The sequence below is a fragment of the Buteo buteo genome, chromosome 22 (genome assembly GCF_964188355.1).
Source record: "Buteo buteo chromosome 22, bButBut1.hap1.1, whole genome shotgun sequence".
In the NCBI taxonomy this organism is placed as follows: Eukaryota; Metazoa; Chordata; class Aves; order Accipitriformes; family Accipitridae; genus Buteo; species Buteo buteo.
Genome location: NC_134192.1, coordinates 8,599,539 through 8,619,191, shown reverse-complemented (window position 1 = coordinate 8,619,191; position 19,653 = coordinate 8,599,539). Strand labels below are relative to the sequence as shown.

General features: G+C 42.8%; 2 protein-coding genes across 5 annotated transcripts in view; one reads left to right on the top strand and one right to left on the bottom strand.

Moving 5' to 3' along the window:
• Positions 1-4,458, top strand: part of PASD1 (PAS domain containing repressor 1) — a 55,078-nt gene extending 50,620 nt beyond the window's left edge. Inside the window, exon 22 of the mRNA XM_075054118.1 lies at positions 1,101-4,458. Coding sequence (XP_074910219.1) covers positions 1,101-1,271 — 171 coding nt within the window. The 3' untranslated portion in view covers positions 1,272-4,458. The remainder of the gene's footprint in view (positions 1-1,100) is intronic.
• A 908-nt stretch (positions 4,459-5,366) lies between these two features.
• TBC1D8B (TBC1 domain family member 8B) overlaps positions 5,367-19,653 on the bottom strand; it is a 45,400-nt gene continuing 31,113 nt past the window's right edge. For 2 of the 4 annotated variants that reach the window (XM_075054399.1, XM_075054401.1), the window contains 9 exons: positions 19,144-19,273; positions 15,632-15,730; positions 14,390-14,458; positions 13,935-14,175; positions 13,036-13,101; positions 12,648-12,731; positions 11,717-11,773; positions 11,315-11,415; positions 5,367-10,975 (listed from right to left, as the gene is read on the bottom strand). In XM_075054399.1, the coding sequence (XP_074910500.1) occupies positions 10,565-10,975; positions 11,315-11,415; positions 11,717-11,773; positions 12,648-12,731; positions 13,036-13,101; positions 13,935-14,175; positions 14,390-14,458; positions 15,632-15,730; positions 19,144-19,273 (1,258 nt within the window). In that variant the 3' untranslated portion in view covers positions 5,367-10,564. Of the gene's footprint in view, positions 10,976-11,314; positions 11,416-11,716; positions 11,774-12,647; positions 12,732-13,035; positions 13,102-13,934; positions 14,176-14,389; positions 14,459-15,631; positions 15,731-19,143; positions 19,274-19,653 lie in introns of those variants that run through there. The other 2 variants (XM_075054400.1, XR_012654009.1) reach the window with 2 other exon arrangements.

Sequence of the window (19,653 nt, the reverse complement as noted above, 5' to 3'; positions counted from 1 at the left end):
CCAGGCTGGCTCTGCACCCGTTCGAGGCCATATTTTCCAATGAACTCAGTTATCACTTAGTGTCCAGAAGAAATATCCACTTTTTCAAACATAGATTGTCATCCAGAGGAGCTCTGGTGGGAATCTTGCTGTAGACATGAAACACGATAAGGGATAAACTCTTTTGAAAACATGCCTTCTGCTGTTACGTCTCAGCATAGCAATGGGTTTTATCAGCTGCTGTCACTGCTTTCTTTTAATAAATGGGTGTTTCACAACACAAACCTCTGGAGAAGGTGATATTAGTTTTTCAAAGCACAGCTTCATTAGTACCTGCCAAACCAATGACGCTGCCAAGGAGAGGGGTTGTTGAAACTAATAATTAATTAGTAATACGCTCTCCAAGACTTGCCTGGTTGGCAGAGGTAAGTTACGGTCCTCCAGGCAAAGTTAGTAGAAAACAAAGCAGGAGGAGTAGGTACAGCTGAAAGTAGCCGTGCAGCAGGACTGGATTTAGAGTGAAAAACGAATCCTTGTTGGCAGCAAACGCGGGCATGAGCCATCCCCGCTTTGGGTACGCGTGCTCACGGGCTGCACTGAGGTCCTGAGGACTAGCGATATGGACAGCAGAATGATGATGCTGTGGGAGATCAATAGCTCCAGGGCAACAGAAAACCAGGCTTTGGTGCCACAGTGCCTTTGACGGGGGGTGAACCAGCAAGTCCAGGCCTTTGGGGTACCAGCCACGGGGTGGCACGTGGACAAGGTCACTCTACAACCTCTTCGTTGGTTGAAGATCCTTCCCGCGGAAGATGGAAGTTCCACATTCTGCAGATATTACCTCACCTCCAAGTAGCTTTTGAAGGTCTCCATTCCTGCTGGGTTCCCCATGGGGCCGGTAGGACGGATGGGTCCTGCTTCCCCTCCGTACCCTCCAGGCATCGTGCTGGTAGCACCAGCATCCCAAGGTGCTTGTCCGCAGCTCCTCATACCCTCGGTGGGTGGAGGTTGCCTTTAGGACTTGGTACTCCACGCTCCTGGGTGCGAAGCCCTGGGGCAAGAGAGGGAGCGGGTGGGCGATAGGGCAGCTCTGACTTGTCGCCCTTGTGTCTCCTGGCCAGATGCAAGGTCCCGAGCCGGTACCCGGGGCTCCGACGCAGTGCATTTTCCAGCCCCCCCACGCCCCGCAGCAGAACCCCCTGAGCTATTTCCTCCACCCGCAGCAGCAGAACCGCCACACGCAGGGTCAGACCTGCAACCTGCCGGACCTGCCCGAGATGCAGCTGCCCTGAACGCGGGGTCCGGGAGGCAGGGAGCGCCTCGGCCGCAGCAGCGCGGAGGGGAGGACGCCGCCGTCGGAACGCGGGACGGGTGAGGTCGGGCCCCGCGGGGAAGGTGGTGGCCGGAGGGACGGTCCCCTCCGGGAGGGGGACACCTTGTCGGTCGGGATTTCCACGCGGCCGGGCCGTCACGTCGCTCCGGCAGCCGTACGCGCCCTCGCCCAGCACCACGGTACGACGGGAAGGCGACGGCTTTCTGGCTGCGAGGAGGTTAGGGATCGGGGTCGCCGCGAAGATTGCTTCGCAACGGAGAAAACCCCTTTTCCGTTCGGGACTTCGATGCTGAAAGTCACTGTGAATTTGAGCCCGGCGTTTGGAGCACATACACAGACTGTCCCGGTCCACAGGACGCCATTGGGTTACTGTGTACATAACTCGTTTCGCTGTAGTAGGTCCATTGTGGATTTTTTTTTTTTTTCCTTTTTTCTATACCTCAGTCCCGCAATTTTTTGTTCTCCAGGAGATTGGATAATGCTGCTAATTTACATAACACCACTTTTGCCTGAATTTCTTACTGTTGTTATACCAGCTCACATCGCAGCTAGCAAGGTATTTGTCATGTTTTATTTTGGTTAACAAGTGCAGATAAATTTATATGGTTTTTACTCCCTGTAGCCAAATATTTTTCAGGTTACAGACAAAGAATCCTTACTCGTTCTTTTTTTAGTTGTTTTGTTTCAAGTGATGTAGTTGTATATGTTTCTATACGTGAAAACAAACAAAAAAGCGTAGAACAGCATATGACGGCAAACTTTGTGGTTTTGCTAGGTCATGTTTCAATTTGGCGAACCTGAAACGTATGATCACAATGACACAAGTGATGTTACAAGCCCGTAGGGTCAGCAATAAATTGTATTTTTGTAAATTGTCACTTTTTAACTATAAGTTTATATTTATGAATTGAAAAACCAGTTTATTCCTCAGTGGGTGTATAGTTAACTGTCCCTACTGTTTGTGTCTTTCCAAAGGAAAAATTACAATGTACATTTTTGAGGCGTTAGTAGCTGAGTACTGACTTTGGGCACTGTTAGAGCCCAAAAGTAGGAGATGGGTTAGGCCATTACTATAAGCTTTGCAAGAAAATGGTCAGTTAGGACCAGGTCCATCTAGCAGCAAAGCTCCATCTGGCAGTCAGAGCAATGTTTAGGGACGGGTTAGTTTGTAACCTCTGTCGAATCCGAGCAAAGCGTGCTTTTTTTTTTTTTTTTTTTTGCCTTTTTTTATTTGGCAGTTTGCTTTTTTCCTTGTGCAAGCCGCTTTCTTGGCTCTTTGCACCACCGCAGGCAGCTGGATGCTGGTGCTTACTGGTGGAGCAGCCTTTGGCACGGGCAACCCCCAGCAGCCCTGTGTTTCAAGAAAAGGGGGGAAGTGGGAAAGTTAGCGTGCAAAAAAACCCTAGTGGTACATATGTCTGTAGCTAGAGATATCTAATGCTGTAGATATAGGTATGTCTATAGCTAGCCGGCTAGCTCGCCTTCCCCAGCGACCACACGCATTTTCTGCGCTGCAGCACTGGGAGGATTTTGTTGGCTTTGGGGCCGGGCGCGAGCGCGTGGGGTCAGTGGCAGGGGGACAGAAAAACCTGATTTTCTCAGCCTGACTGAAACAGGTTGCGGCAGCCCGCGTTTCCCGGAGAGCTCTGGAAGGAAAGGGCAGCGCGCCAGCTCTGCCCCAGACGGGGTTTTGGCTGCAGCCCTTCCTGCTGCCTGGCGGGGTGCAGCGTGACTCACCCCCGGCCCCGTTACACAAGGGGCCGTTTCCCACCCGCCGGGTTTTTTTCCCTGGAGAACGGGACCAGGACGGGCTTTCCACGTGCCTCATCGCCCGTGGTGGTGGTGGTGGTGAGAGGATGGGCTGTCGGAGCAAGGGGCACCCGGGGGCTTTTGCGGGGCTGGTGCAAGGCGCTGGGCTGCTGTGCTCTTCTGGCACGCAAAAAAAAAAAAAAAGCTGTGCGAGGCTCCGGCTTTCCACGGGACCCCATCCCTTGGCAAAAGCATCGCCGTGGGTTGGCTTTGGCCGGGGCGTCAGGGCACGCTCACCTCCCGGGGATGCCGGCGGTGACGGACTGCGGGTTGCAGAGCAGGCGGAGGGGAGGTGCAGCCTCCCGGCCACGAGCGGCGTTTTGGGGAGCACAGGGGAGAGCAGAGGAGGTGCCCGGCAGCCCTTAGCCCTGGGGTTACGATATCGGGGCTAGTGCCTTGAGAGCGCAGCCCCTGGGGTGGCTGAGCCCCTGCTCTTGGGCACAGCCTGAATTGCACCCCCCCCCCATTTTAAATCCCTACAAGTAACTGTGGCTACGAGCAGAGCCGTGGGCCAGGGTCGCCTCATTGCTGGGAGTGGGGAGCACCAGGCTTGGCGGTGTAAAATCTGGAGCTGGACCAGTAACAGCCGCAACCCTTGGCTCTGAGACCCCCGAGTCCTGGGGAGAGCACAGGGTCTTTTCTGCCCCAGGTGGTTTGTGCTGCAGCGTCACATGCAGCAAGGGCCAGCACGGAGCCTTTGAGGTAGGAAATAATAATTCTTTTTTTTTTTTTTTTTTAAAGCACTATTACTTTTAGGGTCTCCCCCTCCCCATGCCAAGACAGGAGGGTTGTTTGTGAGGCTGGGGCAGGAGGGTTTGCTGTGGTTTTGGGGGTGGTTGGGGTTTTTTTCCCCCCCTAACCTTGGCATATCACGTTAGTAGGGAGGCAAACACACACATTTATGTTAGGGCTCCACTATTGTATACAATTTCTGGCCTGGCATGGCTGGCAGGAGGGAAAGGCTGTGCATTTCCCTGTCTTGCCCATTAAACCTGCATCACCCCGACACACCATCATCGCTGTTCTGCAGCGTCCCATCACCGTACACGAGCCCCGACATGGCAGGTGTCAACCAAATGTATCTCAGAGGGGGTGGTGGTTAGAGTCAGGGGCTTGGGGTTTGGTTTTTGGGGTTTTTTGGGTTGTTTTTTTTTTAAGAGGGCTTGGTAGGGAAGTAGCCAAGGCAGTGGTGGTCTGCCATTGCTTGGCTTTGAAAGCAAGTCCAATAAAAGAGGGGTGGGAAGGGGTTTTGGGGGGGGGGTGGTAGGTGTGCGAGATGGGGGCTGTGCCGTGGACACAGGACTCAGCCCTTCTGCTGGCAGCACTGGGCTGCACAGGGAGGGAGGGCTGGGGGGGAACCACCACCCCTGCTCACAGCCTCTCCCGAGTCGACGAGGAGCACAGGAGGTTTGCAAGGATGTTTACATGTTAGATTGGCCTTGCTAAAACAAGAGACCTAAAATGCACTTTATCATGTGCCCCCCCCCCCCCCCCCCCCCGCTTTATTCCCCGTGCCCAGTCCAGCCGCTGACGTAGCTGCTGGGGGGCACTGGGGGGCTGCACGGTCCCAGGCGCTGCCGCACGGGTAGAGCTGTGTTTTCCAGACACGCGCCAAAGGACAAAATCCCACAGACCCTTTTTGGGACTTTGCTTGGTCCCTGCTCCGTCTGCCTCCGGGCTGAGGAAAGGCCGAGTCAGGGCCACGGGATTTTTGCCTTATATCGTCATTCACTCTCAAAAAATATATGAATAAATAAATCGCTTTATTCAGGTTGATTTGTATTTGTTTACCTCAGTGTTAGCTATGACCTGTGTTTTTGGGACCCATTTGGAATTGAGGGTTGCTGGTGGGTTTGGCTCACACCCCCCCAGGTGCTTACAAAAAACACAAGTGACTTGTTGGGGACAAGCAGAGGGTTAGGAACGTGACCGATGCCGCCTGCGTCGGGGTTGGGCTCCAGTCTCCGTGTCGGCCTATTAGTCATTAATGTTCTGAGGCTTTCTAGCACACAAACACCTATATACTATCTCTCTCTCTATATATATAGATATACAGATATATGTATTTTTAATATACATATGTGTATGTACATGTATATCTATATATATACGTAGGCCACACAATTCCAGACCTCTGAAAACACAGGCAGCTTTAATTAATAAAGTCTTGCACTTTTAGCGTATTTGTACATATAAGCTAAAGCCTGGTGGGTATAATCAGGCTGGTTTGACAAACACAGTGAAAAGTTACTGTATATATTGTATATATTCCATGTAAAAAAAAAAAAAGAAAGAAAGAAAACATCTTAGAATTGAGTATAAATCTTGGTTTATTTTATATGATGTTGAATATAGATACATTTATAAATGTTACTATTCTTAAAAGTATTTTGTAATGGGAAAAAGGAAGTGTCTTATGAAGATGAACAGTAAAGATCTTATTCTTGTCTTGAATCTATGTCCCTGCACAGCTCCATTGAATGTGAGCCTGTGCATTTTGACAAGCTTTAAACAGATTGTACATAGTATTTAAAAAAAAAAAAAGAAATAAAATAATACTTGTAAGACCTCTTACACAGTATGTGCTGTTATTATTCCCTGGGTGGTATGGGTCCATTGGGGATCAGAATGTGCTCCTTGCTCTCCAGGAGGCACAAGAGCAGCAGCCATCACGTGCATCTACCCCTGTATAAACAGCTGAAGGGATGGGGCTCAAGACAAAGACTGGGATTTCCATGACCAGTGCCAGAAGCGATAGGGGTAACACATAAATTAGGAAGAACAAGGCATCAGAGAAAGTGTAGACATGGCTGCACGCTGTAAATGTTTTCATTTGGATGCAAAAAATGAGTAACAGCACTCTTCCTGGGCTAACCCACAAGTTCAGGCTGTATGCAAGGCTGAACTAGACCCAGGCTTCAACACCTGGGCCTCCTCTTCATTCTTCCTCCACTTCTGGGGAGGCTGGCATCCTGGCGTGGTTTTTGGCTTGGTCCTTGCTTTGGAAAGCACTGACTAAACGTGGCTTTAACAAGACCAATGCTTTTGAAGGAACTTCTGAAACAGTCCATCATAAGAAAGAATAGTGCCTCAGACACAGATTTATTTTTTTTTTAAGTGAAACAAATTTTTATTTAACACCCCCCTTGTCTTACAGTACTTCTGCATACAATACATGGTATAAAAAGGCCAACCTGCCAACACAAACGTGTTGCCTTCTTGGTAAAGTGACAAAGCTGTAGCAAAAACCACAAAATAGCCTATTTTCTGGAAACAAATTGGAATATTTCTTTTTGTTTTAGTCCAGATAACAACTGCAATTGCAATCAAGAACCTTGTATGGTACAACTGGATGAGACATTTCTAATAAAATCAACACACAGCTATTTCTTAGTCACTATGGTAGCAAACTCTTCTAAAAATACATTATTATCTAGCCATTAGAATGATGAACAAGTGGCTTGTTTTAGGAATGGATGGAAACACAGAGTGCTTTTTCTGACTCACATGGCAGCGACCATTTCCGTGTATTGGGAAATGCTGCCAGTTGAATTACAAGCAGTTCTCCCCCATGGTGGAAAGGGCTCATATTTTTATTACTGTTAGTTGAGCTATTCCCTTACCTTGTGTGTTCAAGCCCCGAACTCGGCGCACAAAGAGGTCAAGCAGCAGCTCCTCGTGGTGGTCACGGCTGTCACCGTTCACCCGGAGCGCAGGGAACAGCGACAGGCACTGGATTGCAAGACCAAGGGAACATCACAGCTCTGCTAACCATCCCCCTGGGCTAACGATTACGTTTGACAAAAGGCATCTTATGAGCATAGCAACAATAATAATGGCCTAGCCACAAGAAAAGACTGTGTAGCGTACGCTAACAGCCACTGAGAATGTTTCAGGGTAAATAACCATAGCATAGCTGCCAAGTCACACTGGTGACACTGCAGCAGGTAGTGCAATTTTAAAAACGTATGAACAGCATCACTAGTTGTAACAAGCTATATCCTACCTACAACTGTCTATTTTGTACTGAATGATGCACATTCATTTCCTATGACTGAACCAAAAAAATAAAGACGGATAACTTCATGAAAACTGTTACAGAAAAGAAGTAACATAAATACGTGAAATGACACCAGTACTCACTTAAACCACGTTGCTTCCTGTTCATGAATGAACTGTTCAAAGTTCAAAAACACTTCTAAAAACTTCCAAGTTACTATTTGACTGGAAAGTCCCCACCTTGGGAAGTAGCTGAGTAATTCTGGGTCAGATGTTTTGCAACCACCGGACTCCTTGCTAGCACTTCTGCTTAATTCTCAGCCACATGTGGCGGCTGACCTGCTGCAACAGAAGTGTGCACACCCGCAGTGTCCTAATGCAATATGATGTGAATCTGGGTTCATCTTTGCATCACCAAGACCTTCAGATGGCCAAAAAGCTTCATCGCATGGGGATCTCTGTCCTTGCCTATGCAGAGCTTTAAAGTCAAGGCATCACCCTTTGGGACTGAAGAGAAGGAAAGAGCTTCTATTGCTCTAGCTCCCCCAATCCCAACTAAGCCTGAATGTATTTGTTAGCCAGCCTATCTCCACAACAGGACGGGGAAGGAAAGGAGCTGGGCACCAAGTCCAGAGTTACTCTGTCACAGGCAAAGCAGAGGTGTCCCTCAATGTTACTGCACACTCCAGAAGCAGCCCAGCAAACACACCTCTGGGTCACGCTCCTTGGAAACAGCTGGCATTTGCTACTTCTAGATCTCCCCAAAGGATCAGCCCGTGATCCAGAGGCTCCAAAAGGACGAACCTGCCAGTTGGGCAGTTGCCTGAGTGCTGCCAACCTGCTGGAAGCGACCGTGCTCCACTGTCCGTCCTGCTGAGGCTGGATGCCTGGCCACTCTGACTAGTCTCGCTGGATCAACCTGCAGGTGTATTACAGCAGCAATTTAAAGACATTACCCTTCGGGGGAAAAAAATATAAACAAATTGAACAGAAAATCCATGCAGTTAATAAAAGTTAGTATGCCACTACATATCCCAACTTCTCACCTTAAATCTATTTTTTAATATATATATATATATATGCTGGTAATCTCTCTTTATACATAGATATGATAGCTGATGAGTTACTAATGGCTCTACAGTCTCTTGGATCGACACTAATAGAAAATGGTATTTTAAAAAGGTGCTCAGTTTTGCATAAGCAAGCCACGTAATGTCACAAGGCTATTGTATTTTGCAGGTTCCTTCAGTACAGTCTTCTCTACTTACATCTTAACATCTTGGCTCTCAACCAAAAAATGTCACTTAGTTTTAAAACTTTCATATCTCTGTGCTACCTTGCTTAGTAAATAGTTCATAACTTTGACTAATTCTAAAAATTAACAATATCCATCATAAACCTACAAAAGCTTTTTGGATGGGCAGCTGCATCTATTTTCATGGGACTCCCGTTATAATTTCAGCATGGCTATTTGCAGAAGAATTACTCACTGAGCAAACCTTATCCGAATATGTCCTGGACTAGAACAACAATATCATCTGCTTCGTATTTCTAAAACAACATTAGGAAAACAGTGAGTAAATACATTTTAAAAGTAACACAGTGTTGCCCTACTTTGCCTCAGAAACATATCCATATGAATGGATAAATTAGTTTTTATATTTTGTGCATAAAAATACAAATCAGTATTATATTGTATCAAGTGTAATTACTTTGTGAAGGCTTCTGAAAAAAGCTTCCTCATTTCTCACATATATTATATAGTTTTTGGAGCTACTGTTCATTCAATAAAACTTTATTTTACATTAATACCTGAGAGTATGGGGAAAAGTAGAAGAAATAATTCAATTCATTGCTCCTGATCAAAACTGTATTCTTTAGAAGCAGCATGGGAACTTTAACACCAATTGCAATGAATTTGCAATCACCAAGTGCTTGTAACACAGGTCAAAATTTCATTTTATTCTTCATTAATGTTAGTATTGCAAGAAAAGCCCCAGTGAATGATACCATCCCCATTCTGCTTCTTTACAAAAAACATGCACAGTATAAAAATAATGCTGCTCTGCAGAGAAAGATTGTCATACAGGCTTTAGAAACAGCCATTTTTAACTAGTTCAGCAGAGTCCCAGTTTACTTTGTTGTTGTTGTTGCTAAAATACAAGCTCTACCCCTCTTTCTCTAAACCCATTCTAGCACCAGCTACCGAAGGTTCAAGGTCAACATTTATCAGCATTAACACTGGCAGAGCTTGCCTCCACAGGATCTGTACTCTTATCATTTTTTATATATTAAAAATTTCAAGTCAGATACCAGAGGATTTTCTTGTTGCCATGAATCCTGTCAGATAGAAAATATTACAGCAGCAATAATCCAGAGAGCTATTGAAAAGAAAGAATAATTACTATGTTGAGGTATGGACTCAGGGTAGGCAAAGGAGCAAGTGCAATCTGTCCCTAGCAGTTCAATACTCATCATTCAGCTAACTATGAAGCAGCTAAAGATGGCCTGTGCTTGTGCTTTCCAAACACAAGCAAAACTATATATTTCATCAACATGCTCCTAAGAAGCAAACAATGGCTCCTCTTGCAAGATGAATGACATCCACCACGTGGTCAGACAGATTTAGCCACTGCTTTCCCTTGATTTCAACAATTTATACTAGCTTTTGCATCTGTGTGCAGCCTGGATGACCAAACAAGCTTCCATCCTTTTCACCTGTATTGTAGGAGAATTGGTATGAAAATGAGAAAGAGAATTGTATATAGGCTGAGCTATAAAAACAGGAAACCAGTTGTCTGTTGCAAAAACTGAGACGTGGGCTGGGATAACGCAGTCTGCAAACTGCCAACGAGGGGCTGGAATCTGCAAGAGTCCAGGACCATCAGTAACACCAAAGCAGAGGAATTGAGAGTAGGGCAACTTTCTCCTCCAACCTCATGCTCTTGTGCCCACCATAGCCTCTGTTCTTAGTCTTCACCCTGCATTGATCCCAGTCCACATGCAAGGTTGAAAATAACTAATTAAACTAACCTGGAAGACAACCTCTAAACTGCCGATACTCCTTTTAAGTGAAAATGGCTGGAAGTCATTCCTTTTATGACAGTAATAGAAATGAACCTGGAGAGCACACACTAACAGCTGTCATTCAGAAAAGTTTGCAATAGGTCACATTCAGTATTTCCAAGCAATGTTGCATATTTTAATAACATGGTAAAGACAGTTTATTATTCAGTCCTTTTTTTGGAGTGAAACTTATGAACAATGCAAGAAAGTGATTGTGCTTCAAACTATATTTATTTACATTACATACCAGTAAGCTGATATTTAAAGCTAACTCTTCAAACTCCATTCCCTATGTAAACACCAGACTCAATTTCCATAGTAACAACCTTCACTTGTATGCGCTTTATGTGGTTAATTCAGACTCAAAGGTAAAGAGAATTACATTCTGGTTCTTGCTTTAAGTTGTAAATTTTTAGCACTCTCTATTTTAACTTTTATGTCATGAGGTTTCTCAAAAAATCTCACAAAGGCTGGCTCATTTAATAAGGATGCCAGAATCTGTTCAAAGGCAAAAGACCATTCTTGGTTCCCTCTCAAACTCTGTGCTCTACTGCCTTCAGTCTGCTCAGAGCTGCTTTCGTCCTGCGTTTTTCTGGGGATTTCAGCAGGCACCTCCATAACAGCAACTGGACTTTTGACTGGAGATGTGGGACTCTGCAGTCTTCTCCCAACTTCTTCCATTTTCAGCAGGAGGCTGGTAACCACCGCTATAGCCCGATATAACAGTTCCTCCTCAGGATCTCCATGGAACAGATTGTACAGAGTTTTTGAGAATTGGATGAACTGAGACTACAGAGAGATATAGAGGAGACTATTCAGAGAACAGCAACACAACTGTCCTGCTTTACTACACATTGTGACCTCAATCCAGTGCCTGCTGCTGCTAGGCACCTGGTATAATTGCTCTAATAACAATATGGGCGTGAACCTGATAAACCCAAGTGTGCCTGAAAGTCCCTGTCTTCATAAGCTTACAGTTACAGCAGTTTAAAAAAAACAGTCTAATGATTAATGTGAAGGCTTAAAACTTAAGGGATCCTACAAATCCTTTAGAAAACTACTAATAGGACTTAAAGGATAAAAAGCAGTCAAAAATAGACTTAAATAAGACTCAGACAGACAGTTTACCTGATTCATTCTTGGCAAATCCTTAATGTTTTCTTCTTTCTTAAGAAGTTCATCTTGCCATTGCTTCAGATATGCCTGAATATCAACCTTCCCCTTCCCTACTTGACAGAAAGAAAAAAAAAAAAAAAGTGAACAAACAAGAATTAAGAGCTTCTCACGATGAGCAAAAGAACTGGCATCCTCATGTCATTCCTTCTCAACAGAGTGGTGGGGCCAAGGACTAAACAGAGTCAGAGTTTACATTACCCTCTCGCCCCCCAGGACTATACTTACAAAAGTGGATATAATATTAGCACTACGCTAGGGATGCAATTATTCAGTATACTTTATCACCACACACTTTCCCAGCTCTACTCCCTCAAAAGACACACAGTTACCAAGTGTCTCTCCAGGATTCTTTACCTTTTTCTGGGCTGCTCTTCAAAGAGTCACTTTCAAGACTATCCCCAACAGATGAAACTACAGTTTAGGAGGAGAAAAAGAAGAAAGAGTTATTTGAGGAAAAAGGACCAATGGTTCATTTCCTTTTATCAAAAATTCTTTCCTTAAGGAGCAAGACCCTCACTGACCCCTATGTTTTCCACACAGATTAGGCCAAGAAGAAACCACATTGTAAAATTTGTATACTTTCTATAAAAAACAGAAGCCACCATGAGGCTGGAGATCACAAAAGAAACTGCAATCAGTTATATCAAGCAAATAATCTTCATAATGTTCACACCCCCTGTCTTGAACAGTGGTTATAACAGTACCCGTATATTACAGATAAGGTACTTTTGGATAGTTTTTAAAAACAAAAAGGATCTGCCTTCCAACGAAGTAAAACTGTACAGCTTTCCAAACAGAATATTTTTATCAACTCAATAAACTTAGACCCCACAAAACTTTTTTCAGCTTGCTTGGTTTAAAGTGAAGGCAAAGGATTTTGAAACACTTGCTTATGTGCCTCAAAATAATTATGGATTTGGATATTTTATTTCTTGAGGTAGGAATATCATTCCTTTATGTCTTGAATGCAAAAGTGAAACGGCCATCACTTCAACAACCACTGCAACAGGTTGCCTACTATGCTGAAAAACGCTGACCAGATACACTTCCCTATTTCCATGTAAACACCAGTGGCCTTTGAATTCAATCACCGGACTAGCCATCCACAAATTCTGCATTAGGTTATGAAAATGTAACTATCTACAGAAGATCTTCACAGAGGATTCCTGTTAACAGTCATATGATTTACTAGTTTTCAGAAGACAGCTCCCGATTTTTCACCATGAGATAATTAATAGATTCCTTCTAATATTCTGCAGGCAGAGCCTCACACTCTGGAGCTTACCACTGAGTTGGCTGAAGTGGATCAGCTCTTCTTTTGAAAGATCACCACCTTTGGAAGGGCTTAGAGATTCAATTTCAGTAAAAGCTGCAAAAAATAAATGAATAAAGTGGGTTTGGGGGTCCCAAGCATTACCAAAGCAGTGATAAAAAGCAAAAGGTTTGTACAGACAAATGGTCCCTATGAAGAAAAATGGTATTTGAGCAGATTAAGTCCTTCCCAAAGAGTACAACACACTGGAAGAAATACACATCTGTATTATCACTATCGGACTGTACTGTGGCCAGGACTGGTGACAACAGGAAGAAAAGTAAAGCTTGAGAAAAAGAACCATGCAAAGATGATAGAAGCCAGGAACAGCCCTCCCCAAATGCCAATGCCTCTCACTTACCTGGAGGGATGTGCAACTTAAAAAGAAGCTTGAGTTTGTCAGTAAAACTTCCATTATACATGGTATCTGTTAGAGGAAAGAGGCAAGACAGTCTGTTCAACTGGACCAAACTTTAAAACACCCTCTTAACCTAAACAAATACAACCCAGAGAGGTTGGAACTGGGCATATGTCCTACCTCACATGGAATATAATTAGAGATGAAGTTTAAGGAAGGCAGTATCACCTGCAACTGAGCCTGGGGTTTGCCTACACTGAGGAAAGAACGCTAATAATGTCTATGACTTACTAAATGAAACCACAGCACCAAAGAAATAGAGCACTAATGTCTTCTCAGCATCTTCCCTTAACTTTTTGTTTCCTGAACAACACCGCTTTGAAAACAAGATGTAAGCAACAGAGTAGAAAGTCAAGAAAATTTTCAGTTCCCCAGAGATAAAAGGCATGGGTCATCTTGCACGATCTGTGTGCATGGCTTAGTATGAGGAAGCATTTATCATCAACCAAATAGGCTGGGCAATGAGATCATACCATTTTCTAATTTTCTGATATTTCGATGGTAAAGCTATACTTAAATTTAATCTCAGATAAGAGATTATTGTCTAGGGGATTAACATCTCAGAAAAGTTACTAGTTTGTAAAGCCTTGTGTTAGCTATTTCATGGTGAAAGTGTAGCTCCCACTCTTAAGCTTATAAATATACTTTTGAGAGTTTGGCTTGCCGTTTAAACAGTCTTTGCATTTAATGTCACCTGATAAAAATCAGACTATTTGACCCTAAGTTAAGAGGCTAGTCTCCTTAGGCCCTTTATATAGTGTATGGAAGGTGATACACTCCAGGACTACTCCCAAGATGGAGTTCCCTTGTGAATGTGCTACATATATGTGTTGTTCTCGTACCAAGAACACAGGCAAATTGTTTGAAGTTTATAAGGCAATCAGAGCTCTCATCCAGCAGTCTGAATGTCCACAATGCAAGCGAGTCTCTGTTTGCACAGTGTGACCAGGGGCTCAGGAGATGACAGAGAACCCTGAATTGCTGGCAATCAATCCGATACTGGTCAAGATATGGCAGACTGGCATCATGATGTTGCAAGACAGGGCTATTTACATTCCAATAACATGAAAGAAAGTGCTCCTTCTGCAAAGGAAAGATAAAATGTTAGATTTCCTGAAACAACAACTCTCTCTGAGTGAAAGATGGGGGAAATTAACTATCTAATTTGATTTAAAGCTGGCATGTAAAACATATGTTGAATCTAGCTTTTACCTCAGTTTGTTAAAACAGTTTCACACCCATAACATGGTCCACCATTAAGATGGATGTTTGGTAAGTGAGGGAAATGGCACATTACCTTGAATAATTCGTAAAGCTCTTCAAGATCACTGGGACTGAATTTTACATCCTGGGACACAACACGTAGCTGAAACAAAATTAAGAGAAAATTAATTAATGAGTCTTCCCTCTTTGGAATATGGCTGTAGAATAAAGTTATGAGAGACTTAATCTTACATTAAAAGACACTGTTTGAATATTCCAGGTTTTGGCATGTTACAATTAGGAGTAAGAATAGAACTTCTTTTTAAAAGCAATGAGAAGATTATAGACTGAAAGAAATAATTTCTCCCCCAAAAAGGGAGCTTAAAGCTAGTCACATTACTTGCATACATGGAGCCTACACTATAAAAAAAACCAGGAAATAAAACTCAATTATTTGTAATGATATAACATATAGCTTCCTTTATAATGGGTAAATGCATGTTTGGCTCTCAACAGTGAAGCTGAAACCTCATTTTTTAAATTTTAAAAAAAATGTTCACAGCTTTTTAAAACAAAGTTAGCTACCAGACCAGATTTCATCTTCAGAATATGCATGTTTTGTAAAATGAAATACAACAGTTACCACCAGCAGCATTTAATATTGGTTGCTACAAGCCACATTTACTACAGAAAGAAGCACTGCCTGTTAAATAGACTAGCATCGTCAGTTATTGGAAATGAGCCACTGAAGAAAATAGGCAAAGGAAGCACCTTGCAACCCTCACCTTCATTCAGGAGTCTGAACTTACAAAGGATAATATTGGCAGCTGAAAAGCTACCACACCATGCACGCATTACCATCCACGCACATCCAAAGACAAAAAGTAACCCTTGTTGAATGCACTACAATCATCTCTTCAGTGACATTTGGGATTGCTTCCCAGACTAAAAATGCAGGTAATTAATTGTTTTACTGTAGCACTGTGGACATTTTACAGTGTTCTATGCCTCCAAGAGAAATGCATTAACAATTTAACAACAGCAGATAGAAATATAGGTCAGCCTGTTCCAATCAATGCAAAGTGTCAGCGATACACCAGCCTTTAGAAGCTGTCTGTGATGGTGTTACTTGTAACGAGACCACAAGGTCATGCTGTGATTCAGGGACTGAAAAGGCCAGGGGCCAAACCTCAGTTAACAGACACCCTGCAGACGAGAGGGATTTCAGTGTATAAAATTATGTATTTGGCCCTGGAAAATGTAGCTCTTCTCAGAATTTTCCAAAAGGGAACAAATTTTATCAGAGGGAAGGGTTTAGCTCTTCCAAGTCACTCACCACATTCTGCTTGGTCGTAGCTTCTAACGTCTGGATCACATAAAGCCTGTTCCTGCAGCGCATGCTCTCAACATCCTCGTATCGAATATCATCATACCTCTAAGGATTAAAGCATCGTTCCATGAAATCAACTGTTGCTAGACACATCTAAGCAGATACTTTTGTCTTGCATGTAAGTACAATACAGGTATGGACACAAAGGAAGATCCCAGAAACTCTGAGCAAAAAATCATTTATTAGAGCACTAACATTCTCCCTTAAACAGTGTAACTTTTTAAAAGGCAGGTGTTTCAAAGAGTGATGGAGAAAAAAGAAACTAGAGTAGTTCACTGTGTGGGAAGACAAAGGCCGGGATTTTACTGTGTGTTGGCTCTGTATCCAACTCTGCTATCACATGGTGACTACTACTGCAGTGTAGCAAAGTCTGAGGCATGTATGTTGCCAGGGCTTGAAGTTCACCCTAGTGAATTTTAGAAATTAGCTGAAGTAATTTCTGAACCGTTCCTACCTACCTCTGAAATTTCTGAAGGACAGGGAAGGTATCTGAGCATTGGAGTAGAATAAATACATTTATATTTACCTTTAAAGAAAAGTGGGATAGTAGGCAAAAACTAGAAACAAATTCTCAGAGAAATCATGGAACAAATTATTGAACAATTAAAATCTAAATAGAAACAGATAAGATAAATCAAAACAGGCCGACATTCTTTATCAAGATCATGTTAAATCAATTTAACTTCCTCCTATGAGGAAATTTAGTCTAGTGTGTAGAAACAGCAGATAGGATACATCTTTAATTCTGTAAGGTTTTTGACATTCTTCAGCAACACATGCAAGCAGGAAGATACGGCCTAACCACGATCACCATGCACCATGTGCACAACTGGTTCTAATAACAAACTTTGAGAACAAATGAGTGATAAATGACCAAACTAGGCAGGACTTCCTGAAGTTTTTCCGCAGTGTGTTTTGTTCCCATTTTCAGCAGTGCACTTAAAACAAGATATGAAAAACTGCAACACAGTCATAAAGAGTCTGAGCACATAAGCTTTGAGGAAAGGTTAGAGGAACTGGTTGTGATGAATCTAGAAAAACAATAGATCAGAGTTGAAAGGGGACATGATGAACAACAACCTAATAGCAACAAGGAATTGCAGAGAAAACTGCAATATGACTATCCTTAATAGCACTTTATGAGCATCCAAGAGGAACTATACTGGATATTAGGATATTTTCTGACAAGGGCCGAGAAAGCCTACAATGGGCTAACGTTTTTGCAGATTCCCTTTTGTTGAAGAGTTTTAATAACATTAGATGTTTCTCAAGGATGATCTGAGTGTATGCTGGACAGGGGGCTGAACTGGATGACCTGTGGAGTTCTCTTCCAGAACTGTATTTCTCTATTCCTGTGAAGACCACTATCAGCACACTTCTGACTTGGAACAAAGAGGAAGCAGAGAGAAATTGCATCTCTGAATCATAACTCATTCACTGGTCTGGCTTCTGGGCACTGATATTGTGCAATGACCTCAGTAAGAATATAAACAAGATGTACAATTTAACTCTTAATTACTGTGATGTGATAAAGTTACACGTTCTTCCATTCACTAGTTAAACATGACTTCTTCATTCCTGATTAGACTCAGTCTTGCATTTGTGCCTGAGTCATAAAGGCATGAAACTGAACATCATTTTAAAATTCAACTCCATATCTTTTCACTTAATCTCATTTATCTTGTGAACACCCATGCAAAGCAACAGTATCACAAAGAACGTCTCTGTTCACTTATTCATGATTTGTAACTAGACCTATCTGCAGAATGACAACTCTCCATTGCAGCAATCTTCCCATTTCGAAATTTGTCTTATTTTATTTCCACAGTGATATGAAAATAAAACCCTTCATCTGAACAGAATTATGTTGAAATTAACTGTCTGTTCAAAATGGGAAGCAGCAAATTGACTCTCACTTTGTATCAGCAGTTCTCAGACAAGGGGTTGTGACACTCACCAGCATTTAAGAAATTCAGTTTCAATTGAAGATAAAAATTTGCATCCAAAAACGGGGCTATGAAATAGAAATGGGGATACAGGCCTAGGAACAGGGCTGTCAACTTGGCAGTGGGAGATTCAGATTCAAGGATCTGCCCAAATTAACATTCAAAAGCCATACCAAAGCAGAGGCTATCGCTTTGGTCCAGTCACCTGCCTGCAAAGGCAGGGGAAAAAGAAACGGAGTTTCTTTTGCTTTGTCTTTCAGTAATGATTCCCTCTCTGTGAAAGCTTACACTTCAGAATGCATTATACAGCACTTCATTATTTACCATCTCTGTTCTTTATTCTGCAAGTATTCAACCCCACTATGAGATCTCACCATGACAAGACAGACCCATAATAGTTTGCAACTCTTCTTTGTAAGATGCTTTAAGATTCTTCTAACATGATTCTTCAGTATAACATTCTTGTGAAACAATACTGATAACAGAAGCACAGGCTTTTTATATGATTAGCCCAATGCTAAACACACTTCAAGAGAACTTGAATTTGATTCTTGTCTTTGTCCACCCCACTAAAGGCAAAGCCCTCTTCTCAGTAAAAATCATAAGAGACAGTTCTTAAGTTATACAAATTACAGTTAGTTAATCTTTTCTGAATCAAGGCCAGTACATTTTTCCAAAAGAGATGTATTGTGGACCTTTCACTAGAAACATATGACTGAGAATCAGAAAAGGAGGAAAAAAAAAAAAGTATCATATAGATGAAAGAAACCAGCTAATAGAAAAACAAAATGTGAACAAATCTTTTCTCTCAGCTTGCCTTTCGCTTCAGGTGGGCTGAGCAGAAAGCCTATCTACAAATGGATTAATAGCCTGATACAAATCATGCTGAGGAAGGAAACACCTCATGAAAATCTGAGGACAAAAGGGGAAGGAGAAGCCAGACCTAATTCCTCCCCAGTGCAGAGTTGCAAAGCTAGACGCTGCAGAAATCAAACTTGCAAATTGAAAGAGAGTACCAGAAGATCATAACTGGTCTTCCTCACCCAACATATCTCTAAACAGTCATTTAACCCATACAATAAACTAGTCAAGTACACAGTTTCCTGCACAGGTTGTTATGTCAAACGTTACCACTATCTGCAACATGCAGTAATCAGTCTCAAATTAGTAAATGCAAGGGCTGTTTCTGCTGTACTTTGTCATTTAGTTGACATACTAATAAAGTGAATGAGCGATGACAATACATGACCTGTGATGAACCTAGGGAACTCCACTCAGGACAGCCTAGCAAGCATGGCCAGGCAGTTAAAAAACCAAAACAATACAAAAACAAACCTATCCCATAACCTATAAGGTTTTCAGTGAAGCTCAACAAAATACAGAGCCCAATTTCTACCAATCTAGACAGATTTTCTACTCTAGTTTGTACAATGCAGCTGCATTATTTTTAAGGTAGCCCATGCAACGTAAAAACTGCATGGGATGCGAAAACATACCCACAAGAACACATACTTCATTTGACTCTCGGATCAAATCAGTAATGTCCACTTTTGGATGGTCACTCTTTGTATCACTGAGGTTGGAGCCCTGCTGCACAGCTGGAGGCAAAGGACTGTCTTTGTTCGTGACACTGTCAAAAAATCTGCACAAAGAAAACACATGAGAAATTAGCAGGAACCTGTTTATCACAACCAAACAATAACATCAGCATCTACTGAAGAGAAAGTGCACAGAGAATGGGAAATAGCAAAGAATATCCGAATGAGTAGCACAAATATGCTGTAATAGGAACAACGGTATACAAACATGGGAACCGGCTACCCCGAGAAGGCTGTAGAGCTTCTAGCCTAGACAATAACATGGCTGATGTGACGTAGTGCTAGCAGTAATCCTCTTTTGAGTGGGAAGTTAGACTACAGACTTGCCAAGGCTCCTTCCACTTGGCATTCCCCTGGTTCTCTAATCCATCTAGCAAGGTTGTACTACATAAATGGGAGAGAGGAAAAGAGGCTTGTCCTGAAC